Here is a 27145-nt window from a genome sequence, read left to right on the forward strand (position 1 = left end):
AGCATAGACTGTTCAGATATGAGAGAGGGAGAAAGAGGGAAAGAGGATTTCCACTCTGAGATTAACTGGGGGGTTGCTTATCTTTCTGTCTCCCTCTGCCCCTGTGAGGGGTGTGTGTGTGTGTAAAAGTGCAATCAAACTTTGATCATGACAGCTCTTTTTCTTCCAGCAGAGCAGGTAAGCTGAGGTTTTTGGTAAACTGGGAAACATTTTGCCCCTATATTCCATCTAGTGTTTTTAAAGCATATTTTTTTAAAAAGAGGCATAATTATTCGGTTTGTCCATCCATCTTGGACAGAGAACAACTTTATTTTTGGGGGGGGGTCCAGCAACATTATTAAAACAAGGATTTCCCCCCTTCTCTCTCTCACACACACACACACCTGCCTTTCATGATAAGCATGGAAGCTGATAAACATTTAATGAGCAGCAGAAGAGACAACAAAGCTAAATTTTAACTCAAAACTAAGTGCTTTACAACAAGAAAAGATGCATGCATTCTTCATTCATTCTTCATACATAAGAAATTGGATAGCATTCAGGTGTTATATATGTTTTTTCTTTATCAGTTGATCCCTGGTGTTAAGGTCAGGCCTCAGAACAATAATGTAGAATTTGGGGAGGAAGATGCAGCCCAGCAATCCAGCACTAGAGGCCAAAATAGAGAAGATCTCCACAGCTACCATATATTTCCCTTTGGTGCTCAGGTAGGTTGGGATAAAGGATAACCAAACACTGCAAAATACCAACATGCTGAAAGTGATGAGCTTGGCTTCATTAAAAGTATCTGGCAACTTCCTGGCAAAGAAAGCTACAGTGAAGCTGATGATGGCCAGAAGCCCCATGTAGCCCAGGACAGTATAAAACATAATAGCTGATCCTTCATTGCATTGCACAATGATCTGGTCTGTCTGGGAGTGCATGTCAAACTCTGGGAAGGGAGGAGAGGTTGCCAGCCATGCTGCACAAATACCACTTTCAATAAGAGTACAGAGGATGATGACAGATACTGTCAGCTTCTTCCCTACCCATTTCCTCATCCTGTTTCCTGGCTTAGTAGCCATGAAGGCCAGAACCACAGTGATGGTTTTAGCCAACACACAAGAAATGGCAAGGGAGAAGATGATTCCGAACACTGTTTGACGGAGAAGGCAGGTCACCTTCCCAGGCTGTCCAATGAATAAGAAGGAACATAGAAAGCAAAGCAAGAGGGAAATGAGGAGGGTGCATGTGATGTTCCAGTTGTTGGCCTTGACAATGGGAGTATTCTGATGTTGAATGAAGATCCACATTACCACAAGGGTGATAAAAGAAAGGAAAAGAGCAAATGAACCCAAAATTATTGCCAAGGGGTCTCCATATGATAGATAGACAGCATGTTTAGGGATGCAGTGATCCTGGTTCATGTTTGGATGCTGATCCTCAGGGCACTTTTTGCAATGGTCTGCATCTGAAAGTTATAAGCCTCAATAATTAAAAGTACAAAGAAGAATGGAATCTTTTGTTTTCTTTTGAAGAAAGGATATGATAATCATAATGTATAATTTATAGCAGGGGCAGGATAATGGCATTGAATGATTCAGTTAATTTAGTGCAAATATTTAGGAGCATCACAAATTCCTGTTTAACACTGATTAAATAAATTGTAACATTCATCAAGCATTAGAAGATGAAAAGGGGATGGAACATTTCAACTGAGTTCTTTAAAATTTCTGATCTTCCCCTATTCCATACCTCAATAATCATAACCAGTAGCTTCTGTTATTATTTGTTCAAATGAGTCAAGCAAGACCAAGGCTTAACTCCACTGAAGACAGACACAAACTCTTAGGATTTTAGTTTATTATTATTATTTTAAAATAATAATTTCAATGCTATCCCATAATATAATGTTCTGTGGACAGCATCCAAAAAGAAGGAAAAACAATGGATGTACAAAATAGAACTCAACACCATTAAAAAGGAAATAAAACCTATATACTTACTGTAAAACACAGCTACCCACACCCCCACAATTAAAAATAGATTTGTAAAAATAGGTCCAGATTACATATATTATTTCTAACGCCCTGGCAATAACAAAACCATAAGGATAGCACCGATCAAAATTTACTATCATAATAAGGGTGCCACTACGGAAAAGGCCCCCTCCCTAGAGGTTGTCCACCTCCCTTTATTTTGCAGAGCAGAACCTCTGACGACAATTGTAATGTCCAGGTAGGTATATATGGGAGGATGTAGTTTTACAGGTAACCTAGCTTCAAGCAAATTAGTGCTTTGAAACAAAGATGGGGGACCTCAGCCTTGGGGGCCAAACATGATTCTATTAGGCCTGTCTAAGCAGCCCCGATACCATTCCTCTTCCACAGACCACACCCCTCATGGGCCTTGCTCCACCACTTTCTTGAGTGTTTTTGGCTGTCTGGAATGTGTCCTTCAAGTGTGATAGCTTCTTGCTTGCCTGGATGGACAGATGTGTAGAAGCTTCTGAACTGTTCCTTGAATGAATGTAGCCTGCTGTAAACCATCTAATGATGTCTGAATATACCAAATTTAGTTACAGGAACTTTCTTCCAAGGAAGTGACTGAGGCTGGATGGAAAGTGCAAAATAGATATCTTTCCATGGGCAATTTGGTTCCCCACCACCATTATGCCGGCCTATATTCAGGGATCCATTTTATACTTCGTCTCTAGCTTCAATAACATCCTGGCAGGAAGCTCCTGCCTTCATCAGCTTCTTGCATCTGGCCACACCCACCACAGGTAGCCAGGCCCTGAAAAGTTATCCTAGAGGTAATCTGGCCCTTTGGCCTCCTACCCTAACATTTAACCAACACATTTCTTTAGGTCTGGAAATGTGCTACTGTGAAAGCACAGACATAAAATGGTCATGCCATCCAGCCACTGGCAATACACAACTACCTGCTCTGAAACAAGTGCAGCTTCTGGACCACCTTGCTACTCTACTGTCCATCCTCTGACAGGAGTAATGAAAAAGACTGTGTGTGCCAGAAGTAGACTTTGAATATGGGATTTGGTGGAACACATATTTAAAGGAAAGAAGAGAGGGAGGGAAGAGGGGTGTATAAGATCCTTGTTTGCAAATACTCACTCAAATAGAGTGGCTTGACTGCTCATCAGGGAAGACTATTGGCAGCATATTTAAACTGCTGCTGAAAGAATTGGAATTGTTGCTAATTAGCTACTGTACTAAGTTCAAGATGCTGGGGTGTACAAAGCCTTATACAGGTTGGAACCAAGATACCTAAAAAATGGTCTCACTCCTTTTATACCCAGCCAATCAATCTGCTTTGTAGGAGAGGTCATCTTGCAATCAGGAGATCCTTTCCATACGATAAGGACTGAGGCTGAGTGTGGCAGTAACAACCCTTTGGAACTCCCTCCCATTACATTTCAGACAGAGCTAATCTCTGTTACCTTTTCAGTGCCTTGCATTTCCTACAAGCCTTTTAAATGGAGAATTTTATCCAAGTCTGTATATTTACTGGATTTGAAATGGTTTTTGTGTGTGTATATATATATATCTTTAAATGTCTTTGGGATGTTTCATGAGAAGCAAAATATAAAATAACTTGAATTCTACATCATTAGAAAAACATTATGTACACCTGACCACTGTATAATTGGATAAAAATAGCTAAATATAAATGGACTCTGTGAAAAGAATTACATCTAAAGTGATATAAAAGCTCTTTCTAAGGTCTTATGTCTACAATGGCCCATTCCCACATCACAGTCATGGTGTGAACCAGACTTTTGACCAGATTTATTTTACAAACATCTGGAGTACTATCTCCTTGTAACAATGCAACTTTTGCTTACCTGTCACGTTTGAAATCATTCCTTCAGAGCATCGAGGACAATCATAGCAACAAATCTGTTCTCCCTGCTGAACAATCCTGCTATGTCCAGGATGGCAATGTTCAACACATGTGGATTGAGGAAGGATCTAATAATACCAAGAAAGAAAGAATTTAGAACAGTGGTAGTGAACCTCCAGCTCATGGTCCTAATTAGTACCAGGAGCTGTTCTAACTTGACCCCTGAGGCCATTTTCTCTCAACCAGTGTCTACCCTCTCATACCTGATATCATGTATGACATCAGGTGTGGAACAGATGAAGAAGTGGTTGCAAAGGAACAACTGGGAGCCTTCAAATGTGCTACTAACTGTTTCTTCGCAAGCAAGCCTTGTACTGAGAACCTTTTATGTTTGATGCCTAATGTAAGCCATGCTGGGCTTGGTTCAACTCAGGAGCTTCTAACTGCTGCTGTTCAGTGATGACTCTCCTTTTTAATAATAATAATAATAATAATAATAATTTAATTTATGTGTCGCCTATCTGGCCAATGGCCACTCTAGGCGACATACAAATCAGTTGCAGTAAATGCAGCACAATAAAATACACATAAAATACAATATAACAAGGAAACTATAAATAGGAATGACAACAGTTCAGAGTAATAGGCAATTAGTCCTGAAAATTAACCCTCCCCGGAAGTCCCAAAGGCCTGTCTGAAAAGCCAGGTCTTCAAGGCTTTGCGGAATACATTCAGGGAAGGGGCATGCCGAAGATCGTACGGGAGGGAGTTCCAGAGAGTGGGGGCCGCCACTGAAAATGCCCTCTCTCTAGTCCCCACCAACCTAGCTGTTTTAGTTGGTGGGACTGAGAGAAGGCCCTGAGTGGCTGATCTTGTCGGGCGGCATAATTGGTGACGCTGGAGGCGCTCCATCAGGTAAACTGGGCCGAAACCATGTAGGGATTTAAAGGTTAGTACCAACACCTTGAATTGAGCCCGGAAAATAACTGGAAGCCAGGGTAGATTGAATAACACTGGAGTGATATGTTCCCGGCAGCGACAATTTGTGAGTAGTCGAGCCGCAGCATTTTGTATAAATTGTAATTTCCGGACCGTTTTCAAGGGTAACCCCACGTAGAGCGCATTGCAGTAGTCTAAACGAGAGGTGACCAGGGCATGTACTACCAGTGGGAGCTGATGAGCAGGGAGGTAGGGTTGCAGCCTACGAATGAGGTGTAATTGATACCAGGCTGCCCGGCTCACTGCTGAAATCTGAGCCTCCATGGACAGCCTGGAATCAAGAACAACCCCAAGGCTGCGGACCTGGTCCTTTAGGGGCAATCTTACCCCATTGAACATCAGGTCAACATCTCCCAACCTTCCCTTGTCTCCCACAAGCAGCACCTCAGTCTTATCGGGATTCAACTTCAACCTGTTCCTTCCCATATATTTTTTATATAAAATAATAATTATCTAGATATAATTTTGAGTTTTGCAAACCAAAACATGTATTACTCACTTCAGTTTACAGGATCATACATTATAGGAGTGGACTATGTAAATCTATGCGGGTTGGCATTATCTACACAGAACAAAGGTTTGCTAAAAACTAACTAGCAGGTTCATAGGTGACTTGAGTTTTGAAACTCTACAGCCATTAGCTCCTAGAGCACCTTCACAAAAGAACTGCATATTTTCAATGTTGGGCTGAGAAGAATGGAGTGGTATATGAACTGGAGCAGGCCTGACTGATAGCATTGTCCTGTCTTTTTTTTGCAATTGTGGAACCTATTAAGGGACGTGGCAAGGATCTGGCAAAAATAATTCATAATGCAGAATCACTTGTTCCACACCATCCTGACCAATGTATGGTTGGCTTTTGTGCCCCCTCCCTGAATCCATACATTACTGGATCCTCCACTCATCTTATGGATCCGATATGAGGATGACCTCAACGTCTTCTTTGCTGTTTTTTAAATATCAGACAGGCACCATCTCTGTTGTCTTTTTAGTGCCTACTTGAACGCCTTTTTCTTTCAAGAAGCCTTTAAAGTAGATACTTTCTCCCAGTCTGCATCTGTGTTGGAGTTGCTTTTAAAGATGTTTTTAAGGGGTTTTGTTTTAAAGACATTTTAAAGATGTTTTGTTTTTAAGATGTTTTAAATATACCTGAAATATTATCTTGCTCCTTATATACCCTGTCGATAACTACACTCTGCAGGTGAGGGCCTCCTCCAGATACCATCTTATCAGAAAGCAATTTCACACAACTTAGGTTCATAGTCTGGGCAATGCTCCTGGCTCCATCTTTGTCACTAGAGGCCTAGATGACCTTGGTGGCTAGGAGTGCCTTTTACCCGCTTCGGCTGGTAAGACGGTTGCGGCCGTTTCTGGACTGGGATAGCCTGACCACTGTTGTCCATACATTGGTAACCTCCAGACTGGATTACTGTAATGCATTCTATGTGCAGCTGCCATGAGATTGGTCCGGAAGCTGCAGCTGGTGCAAAATGTGGCAGTGAGACTGCTCACTGGGACAGGGTATTGCCAACATGTCACCCCGCTGCTGAAAGAATTGCACTGGCTGCCCATTAGCTACTGGGCAAAGTTCAAGGTTCTGGTGTACAAAGCCCTACACAGCTTGGGACCAGGATACCTGAAAGGTTGTCTTACCCATTATATACCCAGTCAATCACTGTGCTCTACAGATGAAGGCCTCCTGCATATACCAACTTATCAGGAGGTCTGTTCTGCACCACATGGGAAGCAGACCTTTAGTGTTGTGGCACCTACCCTTTGGAATTTCCTCCACTTAAATATTAGAGGGGCACCATCTCTGTTATCTTTTCGGTGCCTACTGAAGACTGTCCTCTTTCAACAAGCCTTTAAATAAGGACCTTATCCAAGTCTGCATCTGTGTTGGAATTGTTTTTTAATATGTTTTAATATGTTTTTAAGATTTTTTGTTTTTAAGATGTTTTTAGGCTGTTTTGGTTTTTAACATATTTTAAGATGTTTTTACCGTTTTGTCATTTTTTTGCCGCCCTGGAATCCTTCTGAGAGGGAGGATGGGATGGAAATTTAATAAATAAATAATAAAGATGCTTTTTGTGTTTTGTTACTTCTTTTTGCCCTGGGCTTCTTCTGGGAGGAATGGTATCATATAACTTTAATAAATTAATGAATTAATACAGCTACTTTCAAGCAGCCCCACACATTGACAACAAAGCATGTCTCTCTGACAGGTCTTGATGATGTGCCAACCTTCTCAGGGGGAACTGTACATTAAAATGTATCATTTAAAGCACAAAGTATTTCATGTAAAATTTTAAATGAACATCTCCCCCAGAGAGTGACAACATGTCTGCAAAACCCATCACAGTGGCTTGCTTTGTGTTCAAAGTCTACAACTGCAGGAGTCCCCATGCACAAGAATCTCCTTGTTGGCAGCTATAATTACTTTGCAATAGCAAGCAACAGAAGGCAGGGAGGCAGCCCTCAGAACACATTGTGTTATTTTTTACTTTTCAAAAACGTTCTGTGCATTTTTTTGAGAATGACTGCAGATTTCTCCTAAAATATCTGCACAGATGTGAGATAGGGCAGGGCTTGCTACATTTATTCTGTTGAAATGTAGGACAAGGCACAATTTGGTCTTGGAACCATACCTATAGTTCTGGAAAATAACAGTCCTTCCCACCTGGTTAAATTTGTGATTCCACACAATAGCACTTGCATTGATGGTGAACTGTTTTCCTTCAGGAACCAGTGGGTCTATTCTTCCAATACGGACTCTGTGAAAGGAGAAATTGGGGGACGTGATGGTGTTGATGATATCATATCCAGTTGCCAACTCTCCATTTTCATCAAAAAATATTTCTTCCCCAGCACTATTGTTGAAGCGGATATGTTTCAGGAAGGGGTGAAACTAGATTGGAGAAGGAAAGAATATAAACTGAGGCCAGTGGTGGAAAAGGGTTACTGTGATTTCCATGGAGTCTTCTGCCTTTTCCTATTGACATAACACTTATTGCTGCTGTGGTATCATATTCAAGTTTCTGTTTCCTACCCATGATTGGTGGATACAGGTTAGGTGGACTAACATGCTTAGTACCTTGCACATATACTAGGAAGATGAAATGATAAACTAGAATTTGTATTTTGAATGGCCACTCCACAAATTTGAAACATATTGAACTGCAGGTTTGACCCACTTCAGATTTCATGTTAAGATGAAAGTCAATGTAAGCCTGTAAAAATATTGCAGTTCCTAAGCGTCTGTCATAAACACAGACTACACACAGACTAAGAAGAGCACTGATGAATCAGACCAATGCCCAATTCTCTCACAATGGTAATCCAGATGCCTAGTAGTAAGTGTCTATATATTTAGTAGGCTCTTTTTGTACTCTGAATTACAAGATAAATTGTAGTAAGCTAGAACATTTTCTCACATTTCTGAGCCTGATTGGGCCATTAACCAAACATCTTAAACTGTATCAGAGATTTTCTAAGCTTCCAAGTCGCTCAGTGGCCTAGTTGATAAAAAAAAAAAACCATGATTTTTTTCTCCCTGAGAAAGGAAGTTGATTAAAGAAATGTGTAGAGCTTGAGAGAGAAGAAGATGGAGAAGTGGAATGATTTTTCTCTTTCATGTTGATGGTCAGGTCTATGTGTGTTTGAGGAGGGATTAAAAATAGACTAGAACTTTTCAAAATTCTTTAACAAAGGGGGTGATCCAAGGCAAAATATGCCACTTCAGCTCTTCGGAGTGGATGAATTTGCCACACATACCTTTATTGGGAAAAGACGTGAGTTGGTATCTCCCCCAGGGAGTTATCATATCGCCAGGAGTGCCAAATAGGAGGGGAGTGATCAAGCTGCTATTTTACACTGCTCTGCCCCCTCTACTTCCTTTTTTTCTTTTGCTGTGTTGGAAAGTGAGGATTGCTCCACACTGCTAGGCTAGCCCTGAAGCCTTTGGGCACAGATGGCTCACTGTGGGGATCAGGGCTTGTAGGTAGTGGATGCTAGGCTACAAGGGAGGATTAACTCCGGACCCTCTTGATCATCCTCCCTGCTGCAGCAGGTGCACAGATGCATACCTTTTGTCCAGGACGGTGATTTTTAGAGGGGAAGCAAGGTGGCACACAAGAATACAGGGTGCTTGCTCCCCCTCTTTTCTTTTTTGCAGTTAGCCAGCCATGTGACTGTCCCTCCCTTCTGGCTTAGTCCTTTTCTGTCCACAAGTAGCCCCCCTTTCCATCCGGCTTGCCCTTCAGTTTCATGGTAGCATGGAAGCAGGGGTGTGGGCACCTTTTCCACTTCCGAACCAGGCCTCAGTAAACCATCTGGGGTGGGTCCATCTCCTTCCTTCTTGCCTTTGTCCCTGGCTGTTGGCCTGTTGTCCAAGTGAGATGGCTCTATTGGGTCCTTTTCAGGCCTGGATGTGAGGGTCTGTCTTCATGCCCTTCCAGCCCCAGTACCTAGCCAGAAGCCCCCCTCTCCCAGTGAGTGTAGACCTCTGTCCTTCATTGATTACTACTTGGGGAGGTGCATTTTGCTGCACAGAAGGGTACCATCCCTCTTGTTGAAGTAAAGTAAATTTGGGCCTTAATGCAGGTCCGTGAATGCTACAGGCTACAAAACCCATACCCCCTTTTTTTCCCGTTTTTATGGTATTCTGCTTCTCTTTCACCATTAACTCAATCATTCTCACTTCCTTCTGGTAAATTTGTCCAAGTGGGATGGCTCTATTGGGATATTTTCAGACCTGGATATGAGGATCTGTCTTCATGCCCTTCCAGCCCCGGGGCTAGCCAGAAGACCTCCTCTCCCAGTGAGTGTAGACCTCTGCCTTTCACCGATTGCTACTTGGGGAAGTGCACTTTGCTGCAGAGGAGTGTAACATACCTCTTGTTGAAGTAAAGTATATTTGGGCCTTCATGTAGGCCTGGATGTGAGGATCTGTCTTTGTGCCCTCCAGCCCCAGTGGCTAACCAGACATGTACATTCCTTTCCCAGTGAGTTTTTGTAGTTATATTACTCCCTTTATTGACTGTTGCATTATAACCACCACCACCACCAGAACAATTACAACTAACACCTCATTTTGGCCTTTAGACCATAAGAGCCAATCCAGCAGTGTGCTGCTAGGGAGGGGGAAGAAATTCTAGTCCATTCACACTTAACACTGCATCTATCAAATTCATATTTTCCAAACAATATGAGAACTCAAACACAGCCCTCCTTCAAAATTTGCATGTATCTAATTTTTTCAGTGCAGTTCTCCAACCTAAGAATATTTACAAAAACTCATATATTAGGTGAAAGCATCCATAAAAATGAATATACACACAGCATCTGATTGTCCTGATGCGCAACCTATACTCTGGACAAGAGGCTACTGTAGGACAGAATATGGAGAAACCAACTGGTTCCCCATCGGAAAGGGTGTGAGACAGGGGTGTCTTTTATCACCCTATTTATTTAATCTATATGCAGAACATATCATACAGAAAGCAGGATTGGACCAAGATGAAGGAGGTGTGAAAATTGGAGGAGAAATATCAATAATTTAAGATAAGCAGACGATACCATACTACTAGCAGAAACCAGTAATGATTAGAAAAGAATGCTGATGAAAGTTCAAGAGGAAAGCACAAAAGCAGGACTACAGCTAAACGTCAAAAAGACTAAAGTAAGGACAACAGAAGCTTTATGTAACTTTACAGTTGACAATGAGGACATTGAATTTGTCAAGGATTATCAATACCTTGGCACAGTCATTAACCAAAATGGAGACAATAGTCAAGAAATCAGAAGAAGGCTAGGACTGGGGAAGCAACTGTGAGAGAACTAGAAAAAGTCCTCAAATGCAAAGATGTATCACTGAACACCAAAGTCAGGATCATTCAGACCATGGTATTTCTGATCTCTATGTATGGATGTGAAAGTTGGACAGTGAAAAAAGCAGATAAGAGAAAAATCAACTCATTTGAAATGTGCTGCTGTAGGAGAGCTTTGCAGATACCATGGACTGCAAAAAAGGCAAATCATTGGGTGTTAGAACAAATTAAACCAGAACTATCACTAGAAGCTAAAATGATGAAACTGAGGTTATCATACTTTGGACACATAATGAGAAGACATGGTTCACTAGAAAAGACAATAATACTGGGAGAGTAGAAAAAGGGGAAAGCCAAAGAAGGGATGGATTGATTCCATAAAGGAAGCCACAGACCTGAACTTACATGACAGATGCTATTGGAGGTTGCTGATTCATGGGGTCACCATACGTTGTGGTCGACTTGGAGGCACATAACAACAACAACAACAACAACAAGGGAACCTTGGGGCTGCCTGGACTCCAGTGTCCATCAAGGTACACAAACCTGGCATTTCCCCCGGTCCCCTCCTACAAAGCAACATAATGTGACTGTTCACATGCCCAGTGCAATGTAGGGATCCTTCCCTCATATACTGTATGTTAATTCAAACCTACATGTACTTTCATTGTTTGATTATTGTTTGGGAGATCTTATACTGTTATATTTGAATAAATATATTTCCATCATTGCTCTGTCTCTTGAGTCTTCTTCCAGGGTGTGTTGGTGCACTAAAATAAAGGGACCTGAGCATCTTGATCAGGGGGAAGGCATCATGTCCCTAGCGCTAAATTATTCTTGGGGCCTCTTACCACCACCCACAATGATTCTGTGGAAACGTCTGCCCCTTTGGGTTGTCTAGCTTGCTGGATTCAATGTCCTCTTTGATGCACAGAGTGACACCACCTCCAATACATTTTTCCCTGTTCTTCCAACAGAGTTTATATCTAGAGATAACTGTCTCCCACTGGTTCTCTCCATTCCACCAGGTTTTTGTAATTCCCATTATATCAATGCTGTCCTGTAAGACCAACCACTCTAGTTCTCCCATATTGGCTCAGAAGCTTCTATCATTAGCTTACAAACACCTGTATACTGTCTCCAAGTGGCTTTGGCAGTTGTTTTTTTGCCTGTGGTGCTTTGGCCTTGCTGAACAGCTATACTGTGACCCTGAACTCACAATGCCTACTTCTCCTTCTCCCCCACTTAAATTAAATTTAATTGCATTGGGACTATAATGCAACTAAATTTAATAACCGTGCAATTGCCTACCTGTCCCTATGTGTAGAACAAGTAGCATTTCAGAGAATGCTACCTTGGAGGTCCTGGTTTTCAACATCCCATTGAGCAACTTAAATTTTGCTTCCAGGACCTCATGACTACATTTTTCTATGTCATTGTTACCAACATGAATGACAATCATTGACTCCTCGTCAGCACTATCTACCAGGCTAGCTAGATGATGGGCAACATCCTCAAACTTCTTGCCAGGCAGGCAATTAATTCAGGGATCCATATGCCCATCACACGCCCCACTATCTATGTTCCTAGTAATTGAATCACTCATTATCAGGATCCCTCCACTCGTTGGTACTCTGCATAAGAGGATAGCTGCTAGTCCACCAAGGACTGGGTCCCTTCTAAAAGATTCTCCTCTTCCTCAGAGTGATGTTCTTCCCCAAGTGTCTCATTCTCTGGCAGTTGTTTTTTTTTGCCTGTGGTGCTTTGGCCTGGCTATACTGTGACCCTGAACTCACAATGCCTACTTCTCCTTCTCCCCCTCTTAAATTAAATTTAATTGCATTGGGACTATAATGCAATTAAATTTAATAACCGTGCAATTGCCTACCTGTCCCTATGTGTGGAACAAGTAGCATTTCAGAGAATGCTACCTTGGAGGTCCTGGCTTTCAACATCCCATTGAGCAAGTTAAATTTTGCTTCCAGGACCTCATGACTACATTTTTCCATGTCATTTGTGCCAACATTTATGACAACCACTGATTCCTCTTCAGATGATGGGCAACATCCTCAAACTTCTTGCCAGGCAGGCAATTAACTCAGGGACCTATATGCCCATCACACGCCCCACTATCTATGCTCCTAGTAATTGAATCACTCATTATCAGGATCCCTCCACTCGTTGGTACTCTGCATGATAGCTGCTAGTCCACCAAGGACTGGGTCCCTTCTAAAAGATTCTCCTCTTCCTCAGAGTGATGTTCTTCCCCAAGTGTCTCATTCTCTCTTATGCAGGGAATCTATCATCCTGGGAGTGGGCATACAAATTCAGGAGGGAGGCACCAAAAACAAAGAAAAACCAAAGAGGAAACTAGTTCCTTAAGAATGTCAAGGTCAGTAACATGTAATAAAATATTTGTAATCAAAAAAGCTGTTTAATGAGCCTTAATGTTTCAGGTCTATGCAACCCTTTCTCAAGGGCAGTATTTGTTTTTGTGTGTGTGTTTTCTAAAAAAAAGTCAAGTCCAGATTCTTGACAGACAGAAGTTTCTTTTAAGACTGCCCTTGAGAACAAGCTGTGTAGACTCAAAATGTGTTGGGCTCAATAAACAGCTTTTTAAATTACAAAACATCTTCATGCACGTTACTGACCTTGGCGTTCTTGAAGAACTCATTTCCTTTTTTGGTTTTCTTGTTCCTGGGAATGGGACACAGCTATAATATTCCCAAAGGCCTCATCCACCAACCTTAAAAGGGAAATATTGCCTCTCTCAGCTTTTCCTTAGCCTTAAAGAAACAAACTTGTTCCTGGAGATCCAGGAGCTCACTGTACCAAGGATACACCTATGTCTTCTCACCAACAGACAGACAGTTGTATATATGACAGATAGTGTAAAACACTGGAAACCCCACACCCTTATGGCTTGTACTCTAGCTATATATTCTACCTATGGAGTTTAGGTTTTCTTCAGGTCAAGGAATGGATGGGCAGAGAGGTATGCCATAGTGCTGAATTCACTCTGCTGCTTAACTTGCTTTGACACTTTGTCATCTTGGGTTCCCTCTAACTTGAGGAGTACGTTACAGTACAGATGGACATGGGAATCCTACCTGCCATGGATGAACATTAACAAGGTTCCATGTCCTTCCATCTCTCACTGTCTTCTGCTTAGATCTTGATGAGAACATGGCATGGAGAGCATGTGCTACAGCATAAACAGCATTGTAGATACTGTAGCTCTGACCAGACATTCCCATTTCAAACACAGTTTGGGGGAGGCTCCTCAACTTCTCTTCCCCAGTACAATCTTCTGTTCCTTGTGGAGAAATGTATTTTATGGGGAATAAGCACATAAATGCCGTGGACCAGAAATGACGGATCATAAAAAGCACAGATTGATAAGGATTTAGTGTCTGAAGGAACTCTTCATATTCTGCCACATCATTAGTGTGGAGTGCAAAGGACAAAGTGCCATTGAAGGATTTTGGTGTGAACATATCAGTATTGGATACAGAAGCAAAATCCCACTGAGCTGTTATGATCCAAACCTTCTCTGTTGGTATCATTTCAACATTTTCAACATGTTCATGTACTAAAAGAACCATTCGTAATCCCTCCATAGAACGTGAATCCCCATGAACAAGAATCACATTGGTTTCAGTTGATGAGAAAATATAACTTATTCTTTCCAATTTTTTTTCCATTTCCAGTTCATCCCAGTATGTCTTCACTTTTGGAATAATTTCCTTAAAAGAAGTACAGATATTGCTCTGGAGCAGCCAAGGAATAAGAATCCTCAGCAACATTTCCCCACTATCATCATCCGAAACAATAAGGCCAATCCAGGTCCACCCAAAATGCTGAAGCAGCCGAACAATTCCAACATACTGAGGACTTTCATTGGGGATCATCCGATAGACAGAAGGGAACTGTGTTTTGTCACTCAAGGCAGGGTCAAAGGAGGCATAACTGAGCTATAAGCAATGACAATGATATTTTAGACCTAACAAAGTCAGATAATTTGTCACTGTAAATTACTTCTATCAAAAATCTGTCAGGATAGAAGGTTGAGCTCATTTTATATTTGATTGTCACATAAATACTGGGCATGCTATAAGCTGTCCAGTGCATCCAGCAAGAAAATATTGCCAGTGGGCTAACTAAACTTTGGATATGAATATATGAATCAGAGCCACAAGTAAAATAATTCTGAGAGGAAGGGAGTTTGGATCTGAGAAATTGTGCAGAAAAAGTATGAGCTTCACCCTTTTTGTGCCTATGTCAATTATCGTCTCCAAATTTTCCATTCTTGGCTGTTTTTCATTTTTGTTTTTTGCTTCTTTAAGAATTAAAACATGGACACATGCAGGGTGGGCAGTAGAGAAGCCCCAAGTGGTGCACTGGCCAAGGGCCTACAAGCTCCGAGGGGCCCACTGGCCTGGTCCAGCCACACAACTCCCACTCACCAGCTGTCCTCCTCCCTACCAGAAGCCTGGACTTAATGTACTGGGTGGATAGGTGATCATTCTGAACTGTGAGCAGCCTGGCTCTTTTATGCAGCAGCTGCCCACTGTAAAATTACCCAACATGCAATGTCCAGTCTGTGCATGACATGTTGGGTAGTTTTGGGATGTTGTGCAGAGGAGCTAAACCGCTTTAGTTCAAAAGCGCAGGTGCTGCATGCTAGTCAGCCTGCTCAAGGCCTGTCCTTCTCCAGGCAGGCCCTAGTGCTTAGCAACAGTAAACAACAGGGGTCTGATGACTAGTGAGGGGCAGAGGCGGCAGCAGGTCAAGATGGATCAAATTGCTCTTGTAAGCAGATCAAGCTTCTTTTTGGGGAAAAAAGCCCTGCTTTTTCATCCAGATGCATTGAGTTGAGGTTGCCAAGAAGCACTGAAATTGTGACTATGATGGGGGGGGGAGTGAGAAAGAAAGAAAAGTCAGGAAGCAATCACTGTCCGTCAATTCTAAAATCCCTGCATAGGTTTCCTTATTGGAGTTTTTTTTAGAAATTATCTTAGTAAAGTTGAATGAAGTTTGTATTACTGCTTTGTCGTCTGTATACTAGCATTCCCCAATCCCCCCCCAAAAAATATGAGAGAGATGTTTCCAGAACAAATTGCCCTAACAGAAGCTGCACACCTATCTGGTTTTAGAAAAACAAGTTAACTGTTTAGCCAGGTTATTTCCTCACTGTTTTGATCATCATCTTCTCCATTAGTCTCTCTGGTATCAATAAAACATGCTTGAATAGAGATTATTTTTTTTAAAAAAAAACCTTTGAAGTTGTTTAATTTCTCATTAAACTGGCTGATAATCTAATGAACAACCAATGTATTTCAGACTCTAAAGGTTCCTCCCTCATGTGGTTAAAATACTTATTTTGCAGCTCAGTCCATATTTGCTGTGGTTGTACTCCTGGCAAGATTTCTTCAAACTCAAAAGTAGACATGCTTATCAATATCTGAGGAGGAAACCCTTTTAACAAGTCACTGTTGCATAATACCATAGACGTGAGCAGTGTGCTTTGTGGACATAAATATCTGCAGGTGAGAGATGACTCTACACAGTTGTGTCAGATCTGATAATTTCTTAGAGAATTTGTAGGTGTTTGGGTACTGATCCACTTGACTCAAATGGGATTGAAACAAATACTTGATCCACAAACCAGTTAAACTTCCCTGCTTGGATTTATAGCACCATCCTAACCATGTCTATTCAGAAGCAAGACCTGTTGAATTTAATGGAGCTTACTCTCAAGTAAGTGGGACTAGAATTACAGCCTTTTGAGAGGAAAGCCTTAAATTTCCTGGTCTACAACATTCCCACTGGAGTTTAAAGGGACTACTTCATTGGAAATTATTTTACTCATAATAGTATCACAATAGGGTCAACAAAACAATTTCCCCTCTGGTCCAAGATTATATTGCTGAAATGAAGAAAGTTTTGGCAAACCAAAAGTAGATTTGTGTGTGGAATGACTGTGAACTCTCCTCAGAAAGCTATTCTAGAAATACCACATTTTCCCTATTCTTGACCTTTGGTATTCCAAACAAGTGTGCATAGGATTGCAGATTAAGTTATACCTCTAAGTTATACGGTTGACATATTTTTTAAACAAAAGTTATCTAACAGAATTTTAAAATTTGTGTTGGTTTTCTTTGACAATAAGGGGCTGTCACATCAGTCAATATTTGTTTTAGCTTAAAAGGGAAAAATCAGATGGAGGATTATGGTTTAAGAAGGAAAGGATGGGGCCAAGGGGCCTCTGATATCCTGCGTCCAGGGGACATATATCCACACCAATCCTGAGGAGGGGGAAGGACATGGCTTGCAACATAAATGGGTTTGCTCCCCTAAGTTTCCTACAGGTTGTGCCTACATATATAGACAGACTCACCTGTGCCATCTTGTAGATATTCAAGATGTGGGGCATCTGCCTGGAGTTATGAGAGGTGAGCCCACCAATAATGACCATTAGCTTGTATGTCTTGTCACAGATGTAGTTAAGGGGATTCACAGAGGTTCTGAAAAGCACATCCATAGTGGCTGAGCAGGTTCCCATTTCATTGTAAATATTTTGAACGAGCAAATAAGAAAGTGTGTTGTTGGGTAAGAGGTGGGCATTCTTGTTGATCTCATTCATGGCAAACATAAAAACAAGGACTTGGTGATAGTAGTTTGGCACTATGCTGCAATGACATTTCAATGTAGTCACATATCCACTGATTTAATGTATAGATAATGAATTTATTGAGCATAATAAGCTGTTCTTGAGATATCAAGTATGGAGTTCTGCTGTAGAAAATATCTTTGTAACTCTAATATACCTGTAACATTTTTAACATTGTCACCTCATTATGTTTCTTTGACATATTCCATTTCTCAACTGTAGAAGGCTGCTGGATTTTGGTGTGGAAGAGTCGGCTTCAGAATTTCTCAGTTATGAAACTCAGTACTAAGACAGAACTTGAAAACTGTACTGACAATAGCTTGTTATGCTTGGAAGCAACGCAGGATAAAAATTAGCTAATAAAACAAAACATATAACCACATCCTTCCTAGAGAATAATTTTTATGGTTTTCATATCCCCAAAAATGTTTAGAATCATTTTTATAAATGGACAACTGCGTTAATCTCACTACAAACACTTACCTTCCTTGCCCTCTTATTAAATCCATTTCCTCAAATTATGCAACCAGGAACAGTAGTATCCAAAAATAAGACCTAAGATATAGAATCATTTCCCCATATTGACAGCTATGCAATTTAAATTCAGCCCTATTTATTATGTCCTCTTTCATATCACTTTTTTTTTACTTACTAGGCAGTCATAGCTGGATTTGGAGCTGTATTGTATGTGATCTCATTAAACTCTTGAATTAAAAAAGAGAAAACCTCGCCAATGGTAATATACTCTGGAACGCCACATACAATTTGAACCTTTGGTTGCCGGCAACATCCATTATTCCTATCCTTGCTGACAACCTGAGGCAGCTGCAGCAGCAAAAGGAGCACCACCAATGGTGTCCATCTTGCTACTCGCAAATCTCGCCTCCAGCTGGACACTTCCATTGTGAGACATGCATATATGAGGAGTAGCATCAAAATCACCCTGAAAATAACCATATGGGTTAAACACACTTTGTTGTTTCACTGATACCAGTCTGGACTTTCAAACAGATATATAGAATGCTTCCAAATTGTTGTATGTAAAATATCATTTTGAAAATCCTCTTTATAGAAGAAAAGGAGCATTTCACCAGCTGTGGAGGTGGACTCATCTGTGATTCTGTCTTTCTGATATCCTTGGGAACTCACTGAAATTATATGAGGACAGTAATTGTGATAATCATGATGTAGATAATTATGTTTTCCAAGATGCTCAGTTCTCAGCAAAGTTAAGGGAAAACAACTTATTTCACTTCATATCCGTGCTTATTAATGAAAAGTCAGTGCTAGGATTCATAACACGGTGTGCATTATTGACAGCATGAATGCTTTTATACTTATAGAGAGCAAGAATGCTTGTATAGTCATGGCAAGTAGCAAAAATGTTACCATTATAGTAAGCCTCACAATTCTATAGCTTATAATCATGGCGTCTGTTGGCTAACAACCTGAAATGTGGACTGAGATCTACCTGAAGAGGACAATTAAAGTGCCAGATTTTAAACCAGTCTGATAAAAATGGTCAAAGATGAACAAATTAAAAAGTGTTCAAACTTGAGACTGATCCCTTTTTTCTCAGAAAGAAAGCATATTGTGTATTTTGATCTGTTGTTTGTTGTTATGTGCCTTCAAGTCGATTATGACTTATGGCGACCCTATGAATCAGTGACCTCCAATAGCATACGTCATGAACAACCCTGTTCAGACCTTGTAAGTTCAGGTCTGTGACTTCCTTTATGGAATCAATCCATCTCTTGTTTGGCCTTCCAATTTTTCTACTCCCTTCTGTTTTTCCCAGCATTATTGTCTTTTCTAGTGAATCATGTCTTCTCATCATGTGTCCAAAGGATGATAACCTCAGTTTCATCATTCTAGCTTCTAGTGATACTTTAATTTGTTCCAACATCCAATTAATTTCACAGTCCATGATATGCACAAAGTTCTCCTCCAACACCACATTTCAAACGAGCTGATTTTTCTCTAATCCTCTTTTTTCACTGTCCATCTTTCACATCCATACATAGAGATCGGGAATACCATGGTCTGAATGATCCTGACTTTAGTGTTCAGTGATACATCTTTGCATTTGAGGATCTTTTCTAGTTCTCTCATAGCTGCCCTCCCCAGTCCTAGCCTTCTTCTGATTTCTTGACTATTGTCTCCAGTTTGGTTAATAACTGTGCCAAGGTATTGATAATCCTTGACAAGTTCAATATCGTCGTTGTCAACTTTAAAGTTACATAAGTCTTCTGTTGTCATTACTTTATTCTTCTTGACGTCCAGCTGTAGTCCTGCTTTTGTGCTTTCCTCTTTAACTTGCATCAGCTTTTGTTTCAAATCATTACTGGTTTCTGCTAGTAGTCTGGTATCATCTGCATGTCTTAAATTGATATTTCTCCCTCCAATTTTCACACCACCTTCATCTGGGTCCAATCCCGCTTTCCATATGATACATTCGGCATATAGATTAAACAAATAGGGTGATAAAATACGCCCTTGTCTCACACCCTTTCCGATGGGGAACCAATCGGTTTCTCCATATTCTGTCCTTACAGTAGCCTCTTGTGCAGAGTATAGGTTGTGCATCAGGACAATCAGATGCTGTGGTACCCTCACTTCTTTTAAAGAATTCCATGGTTTTTCATGGTCTACAAAATCAAAAGCTTTGCTGTAATCTATAAAACACAGGGTGATTTCCTTCTGAATTTCCCTTGAAAACGGTCCGGAAATTACAGCTGGTACAGAACGCGGCGGCACGTTTGATTAAGAACAGCCGTCGCCGTGATCACATCACTCCGGTGTTAGAAGACCTACACTGGTTACCAGTTGTTTACCGGGCCCAATTCAAGGTGTTGGTATTAACCTTTAAAGCCCTTTACGGTTTCGGCCCAGTTTATCTGAAGGAGCGCCTCCAGCATCACCAAATATGCCACCTGACAAGATCAGCCTCACAAGACCTTCTCTCGGTCCCACCAGTTAAAACAGCTAGGCTGGTGCGGACCAGAGAGAGGGCATTCTCGATTGTGGCCCCCACCCTCTGGAACTCTCTGCCCTATGATCTCCGCCATGCCCCCTCCCTGCCAAGTTTCCGCCATGCCCCCTCCCTGCCAAGTTTCCGCCAAGCCTTGAAAACCTGGTTATTCAGATGGGCTTACAGGATTCTTGGGGCGGACTAGTTTTTATCTTGTTGCAGTTGTGGGTGGTTTTTAGATTAATTACAGTTGATGTTTTTGCTTATATGTTGTATTTTATATTGTGTTTATCCTATCCTATTATGTACGCCGCCTAGAGTGGATGTTAATTCGGCCAGATAGGCAGCTTAGAAATAAAATTTTATTATTATTATTATTATTGGTCCATTCCATTATCAAAAGTATGTTTGCAATATGATTTCTGGTGCCTCTTCCTTTTCTAAATCCAGCTTGGATGTGTGGAAGGAGGACTCTCCAGTCATTTGATAGTGCTCCAAAGGACAGAGTTTATTGAGAGATTACATAAACCAATGGGGCATTGGGAGAGAGGGCTGCAACAACCTACTCTGATACAAATATGCCAAGCAGAGCTTTATAAAGTGGTTATACATCATACATATGTCATAACTGAACAGGCATACATTATAGCCATATATAGCATTATCCTACACATTTGGGGTGGTCACTTTGCACATTATTGCCCTGCCCATTGCATGTGCCAAGGTGGACAACACCTGTCCATAGATGCTTCTGTTGGGGATGAAACAGGCAGCTTTAACTTGCTTATTTAAACAGGGTTTCCTGATGTGAAATAGTACTGTTGACCACAGCTTCCTCTTTCTGTCTCTTGAGAGTGTTTACAGATTACTTTCACTTTTAGGCAGAGCAAAAGCTGTATCATAACATCTCAGGCTTCTGATTTATAAGAAGGGTATATCAATAGCTTTAGGTGTGATAGGAATTGATCTGATGAGATTATAAATCCTTCCTCAGATGTCTGGCATTTCTCGCTTCATATATGGTAACAGCTGTTGTTGTAGAATCTTGAGCATTACTTTACCTGCATGGGCTATTAAGGCAATAATTTGATAATTACTGCATTCCCTGGGATTCCCTTTCTTTGGAATTGGGATGTATATGGAACACTTCCAGTCTGTGGGCCATTGTTTAGTTTTCCATATTTCTGGACAATTTTTTGTCAAAATTTGGACAGATTCAGTCTCAGTAGCATGTAGCAACTCTGTTGGTATGCCATCTGTTCCTGGTGATTTGTTTCTTTCAAGTATTTTAAAAGCAGCTTTCACCTCACATTCTTTAATTTCTGGTTCTTCATCATACGGTTCCTCCATGAATGAATCTGTCATCCTTGCATCTTGCAGCCTTGGGGTCATTCTTGACTCCCAGCTGTCCATGAAGGCTCAAATTTCTGCGGTGAGCCGGGCAGCTTGGTATCAATTACATCTTATATGAAGGCTGCGACCTTACCTTCCTGCTCATCTGCTCCCTCCAGTGGTACATGCCTTGGTCTCCTCTCGCTTGGATTACTGTAATGCGCTCTACATGGGGTTACCCTTGAAAACGGTCCGGAAACTGCAACTAATACAGAATGCGGTGGCACATTTAATTAAGAACAGCCATCGCTATGATCACATCACCCCAGTGTTGGTAGATCTACACTGGCTGCCAGTTGCTTACCGGGCCCAATTCAAGGTGTTGGTGATGACCTTTAAATCCCTATATGGTCTCGGCCCAGCTTATCTGAAGGAGCGCCTCCAGTATCACCAATTATGCTGCCAAACAAGATCAGCCACACAGGGCCTTCTCTCAGTTCCATCAACTAAATCAGCTCGGCTGGTGAGGACTAGAGAGAGGGCATTTTCGGTGGCGGCCCCCACTCTCTGGAACTCCCTCCCATTCGATCTTCATCATGCCCCTTCCCTGAATGTTTTCTGCCGGGCCTTCAAGACCTGGCTCTTCAGGCAGGCCTATGGGATTTCTGTGGCGAGTTAGTTTTGCTGCTGCTGTTAATTATAGTTCTTGGTTTTAACCTATTAATTATTGTGTTTAATTATTGTTATATTGTATTTTATTAATGGATTGTACGTCGCCTAGAGTGGCCGTTTTTGGCCAGATAGGCGACTCAGAAATAAAATTTTATTATTATTTATTATTATTATTGCTTCCATCTTCCTTTCATTTCATCTCTGTCAGTCAGTGTGTTCCCCTGTTGATTATTCAACATCCCGACTCTTGGTTTAAATTTCCCTTTAGTTGCTCTAATCTTTCGGAATAGGGTTCTTGTTCTACCCTTTTTGTTGTCATTTTCTATTTTTATACAATAACAATTGTTCTCTATCGTAATAGTCCCTACGTACTAGTTGCTGTATTGTTGCTTTTAGGGTTCTAACCATGTTTCTGTCTCCTTTTGCTTTTGCTTTCTTCCTCTCTTTAACCATTTTAAGAGTTTCTTCAGTCATCCATTGAGGTCTTTCTCTCTTTCTAACTAGAGGTATTGTCTTTTTGCATTCTTCGCTGGTAATGTCTCTGACTCCAGCCCATAGTTCTTCTGGTTCTCTGTCAACTAAGTTTAAAGCCTCAAATCTCTTCCTTATTTGATCTTTATATTCTTCTGGGATGCTATTTAAATTGTATTTTGGCATTATGATTGCTTTGTTCTTCTTCTTTAGCTTTACTCTGATTTTCGATATTATCAGTTCATGATCTCTTACTGCAGTCTGCTCCTGGTCTTGTTTTCACAGAAAGTATGGAACTTCTCCATTTTCTTCTACCAATTATATCATCAATTTGATTCCTATATTGATCATTTGGTGATGTCACTTCTGAGATGATGCTGATGCTGATGATTACTGAGGTTTGTTGAGCATACATTTTCATTAGTTTAGCGAAGTTCTGATTAGCAGTTCAAAGGTTATTATGGTTTCCCTGGCCCAATAAATGTATGCAAAATATTGTGGTGTATGACTGAGAACAAATGTGAATATCATTTTTCCAGGAGTGCAATATTTGCAAATGAGCCACCTTCTGGGTGCTATATGCTACATGCAATGCTTATTCCTTCATGCATTAAATATGACACTGTAATAAAGTGGTTAGACAAGGACTCATCAATCTTTCTGGGGCCCATGAGCACATTTGGAAAGCTAAGAAATTATTTTGGGAGATGACACCCCAAAACCACACATGCACTCCCAGTGCAATGCTCCATACCCCATATGACTAGGGTTCCCAGGTCCATGGCCTGATCTTGATCCTGTATCTTTAGGAGAAGAGAAAGTCAGCCAAGTGCAGGTGTTCTTGCAACTCTGTAATGCGAAAAACCACAAGTTGAAATTCTCCCTTCTCCCTGCATAACTTGTAAAGATACAGAAGACCTTTTGGTTGCCAGGCCTGGCCTCCAAGGAAAAGATGCATGTATTCTTCATACATAAGAAGAAATTGGATATCATTCAGGTGTTATATTTGTTTTTTCTTTATCAGTTGATCCCTGGTGTTAAGGTCAGGCCTCAGAACAATAATGTAGAATTTGGGGAGGAAGATGCAGCCCAGCAATCCAGCACTAGAGGCCAAAATAGAGAAGATCTCCACAGCTACCATATATTTCCCTTTGGTGCTCAGGTAGGTTGGGATAAAGGATAACCAAACACTGCAAAATACCAACATGCTGAAAGTGATGAGCTTGGCTTCATTAAAAGTATTTGGCAACTTCCTGGCAAAGAAAGCTACAGTGAAGCTGATGAGAGCCAGAAGCCCCATGTAACCCAGGACAGTATAAAACATGGGGGCTGATCCTTCATTGCATTGCACAATGATCTGGTCTGTCTGGGAGTGCACATCAAATTCTGGGAAGGGAGGAGAGGTTGCCAGCCATGCTGCACAAATACCACTTTCAATAAGAGTACAGAGGATGATGACAGATACTGTCAGCTTCTTCCCTACCCATTTCCTTATCTTGTTGCCTGGCTTAGTAGCCATGAAAGCCAGAACCACAGTGATGGTTTTAGCCAACACACAAGAAATGGCAAGGGAGAAGATGATTCCGAACACTGTTTGACGGAGAAGGCAGGTCACCTTCCCAGGCTGTCCAATGAATAAGAAGGAGCACAGAAAGCAAAGCAAGAGGGAAATGAGGAGGGTGCATGTGATGTTCCAGTTGTTGGCCTTGACAATGGGAGTATTCTGATGTAGAATGAAGATCCACATTACCACAAGGGTGGTAAAAGAAAGGAAAAGAGCAAACGAACCCAAAATCATTCCCAAGGGGTCTCCATATGATAGATAGACAGCATGTTTAGGGATGCAGTGATCCTGGTTCGTGTTTGGATGCTGATCCTCAGGGCACTTGTTGCAATGGTCTGCATCTGAAAGTTATAAGCCTCAATAATTAAAAGTACAAAGAAGAATGGAATCTTTTCTTTTGAAGAAATCATATGATAATCACAATGTAATAATACAATATGACCATAATTTATTTTATTTATTATTTATTTATTATTTGATTTATATCCTGCCCTTCCTCCCAGCAGGATCCCATAATTTTGTGGTACAATAGGCACAGGATAACGGCACTGAATTATTCAGTTAATTTCGTGGAAATATTTAGGAGCATCACAAATTCCTGTTTAATACTAATTGAATACATTGTAACATTCATCAAACATTCAAAGATGAAAAGGGGATGGAACATTTCAATTCTTCAAAATTTCTGATCTTCCCCTATTCCATACATCAGGAATCACAACCAGTAGGTTCTGTTGTTATTTGTACAAATGAGTCAAGCAAGACCAAGGATTAATTCCATTAATTAAAGCTAGACACAAACTCTTAGGATTTTAGTCTATTATTATTATTTTCAACATTTCAATGCTGTCCCATAACATAACGTTATGCAGCCCCCACTCCATTCCCCTTCCACAGACCACACCCCTCATGGGCCCTGCTAGCTATAGGGCGGTTTAGAAATGCAACTAAATAAATAAATAAATAAATAAATACACCACTTTCTTGAGTGTTTTTGCCTGTCTGGAATGTGTCCTTCAAGTGTGATAGTGCTTCTTGCTTGCCTGGATGAACATATGTGTAGACGCTTCTGAACTGTTCCTTAATTGAATATAGCCTGCTGTAAACCATCTAGGGATGTTCAAATATGTTACCAAATTCAGTTATAAGAACTTCCTGCCAGGAAGTGTCTGAGGCTGGATGGAAAGGACAAAATAGATACCTTTCCATGGGCAATTTGGTTCCTCACCACCATTATGCCGGCCTATATTCAGGGATCCGTTTTGTACTTCGTCTCTAGCTTCAATAACATCCTGGCAGGAAGCTCCTGCCTTCATCAGCTTCTTGCAACTGGCCACACCCACCACAGGCCCTGAAAGGTTATCCTAGAAGTAATCTGGCCTTCTGGCTGAAAAATGTTCCACGCTCCTGTCCTAAACATTTAACCAACACATTTATTTATGCCTGAAAATGTGCTACAGGTATAAAATGGTGATGCCATGCTGCCACTGGCAATATCTACTTGCTCTGAAACAAGTGCAGCTTGTAGTCTTTGAGTATGGGATTTGGTGGAACACATATTTAAAGGAAAGAAGAGAGGGAGGGAAGAGGGGTGTATAAGATCCCTGTTTGCAAATACTCACTCAATAGTCAGGGAAGACTATTGGCAGCATATTTAAACTGCTGCTGAAAGAATTGCCAAAAATTGTCTCACTCCTATACCCAGCCAATCATTCTGCTTTGTAGGAGAGGTCATCTCGCAATCAGGAGATCCTTTCCATATGATTTGAGCCTTAGTATGGCAGTACCAATTGTCTGGAACTGTCTCGCATTACATTTCACACAGGTGTCAACTCTTATTATCTTTTAGGTGCCTTTCATTTCCTACAAGTCTTTGAAGTGCAGATTTTTATTCAAGTCTGTATTTTACTGGATTTGAAATGGGATTTTTGTTTATATCTTTACTGTTAAATGTTTTTGGGATGTTTCAGGAAAGCAAAACAAAAACTAAATAACTTGACTTCTACATTGTTAGAAAAACATTATGTACACCTGACCACTGTATAATTGGATAAAAGTAGCTAAATATAAATTGACTCTGTGTAAAGAATTACATCTAAAGTGATATAAAAGCTCTTTCTACGGTCTTATATCTACCAGTGCCCATTCCCACATCACAGTCATGGTGTGAACCAGACTTTTGACCAGATTTATTTTACAAACATCTGGAGTACTATCTCCTTGTAACAATGCAATTTATGCTTACCTGTCATGTTTGAAATCATTCCTTCAGAGCATCGAGGACAATCATAGCAACAAATCTGTTCTCCCTGCTGAACAATCCTGCTATGTCCAGGATGGCAATGTTCAACACATGTGGATTGAGGAAGGATCTAATAATACGAAGAAAGAAAGGATTTAGCAGTAGTGAAACTTCAGCTCATGGCCCTAATTAGTACCAGGAGGGGTTTTAATTTCACCTGTGAGGCCATCTCAACCAGTGTCTACCCCACTCACACCTGATATCATGTATGACATCAAGTGTGGGACAGATGAAGAAGTGGTTGCAAACAAAGGAACAACTGGGAGCCTTCAAATGTGCTGCTAACTGTTCCTTTGCAAGCAAACCTTGTAGTGAGAACCTTTTATGTTTGATGCCTAATGTAAGCCATGCTGGGCTTGGTTCAACTCAGGAGCTCCTAACTGCTGCTGTTTGGTGATGACTCCAAGCTCCACTATAATCAGCTCCACTCCACTGTTTTCAGTTGGAAATTCTTGCACAGCTGATCCTTGCTGATAGCAGGGCTTGAAGA

General features: G+C 41.0%; 2 protein-coding genes across 2 annotated transcripts; both read right to left on the reverse strand.

Moving 5' to 3' along the window:
• Positions 1-545: 545 nt before the first annotated feature.
• On the reverse strand, positions 546-3864 carry LOC133367441 (vomeronasal type-2 receptor 26-like). Its single transcript, XM_061591544.1, has 2 exons — positions 3845-3864; positions 546-1450 (listed from the first exon to the last, which is right to left on the reverse strand). Exons 1-2 carry the CDS (start codon positions 3861-3863, stop codon positions 546-548), a joined length of 924 nt encoding a protein of 307 aa, XP_061447528.1. The 5' UTR covers position 3864.
• A 19925-nt stretch (positions 3865-23789) lies between these two features.
• LOC133367442 (vomeronasal type-2 receptor 26-like) lies at positions 23790-26652 on the reverse strand. Its single transcript, XM_061591545.1, has 2 exons — positions 26599-26652; positions 23790-24694 (listed from the first exon to the last, which is right to left on the reverse strand). The coding sequence occupies exons 1-2, from the start codon at positions 26615-26617 to the stop codon at positions 23790-23792; spliced, it is 924 nt and encodes a 307-aa protein (XP_061447529.1). The 5' UTR covers positions 26618-26652.
• Positions 26653-27145: the final 493 nt, after the last annotated feature.

This window comes from Rhineura floridana, chromosome 11 (assembly GCF_030035675.1).
Source record: "Rhineura floridana isolate rRhiFlo1 chromosome 11, rRhiFlo1.hap2, whole genome shotgun sequence".
NCBI lineage: Eukaryota > Metazoa > Chordata > Lepidosauria > Squamata > Rhineuridae > Rhineura > Rhineura floridana.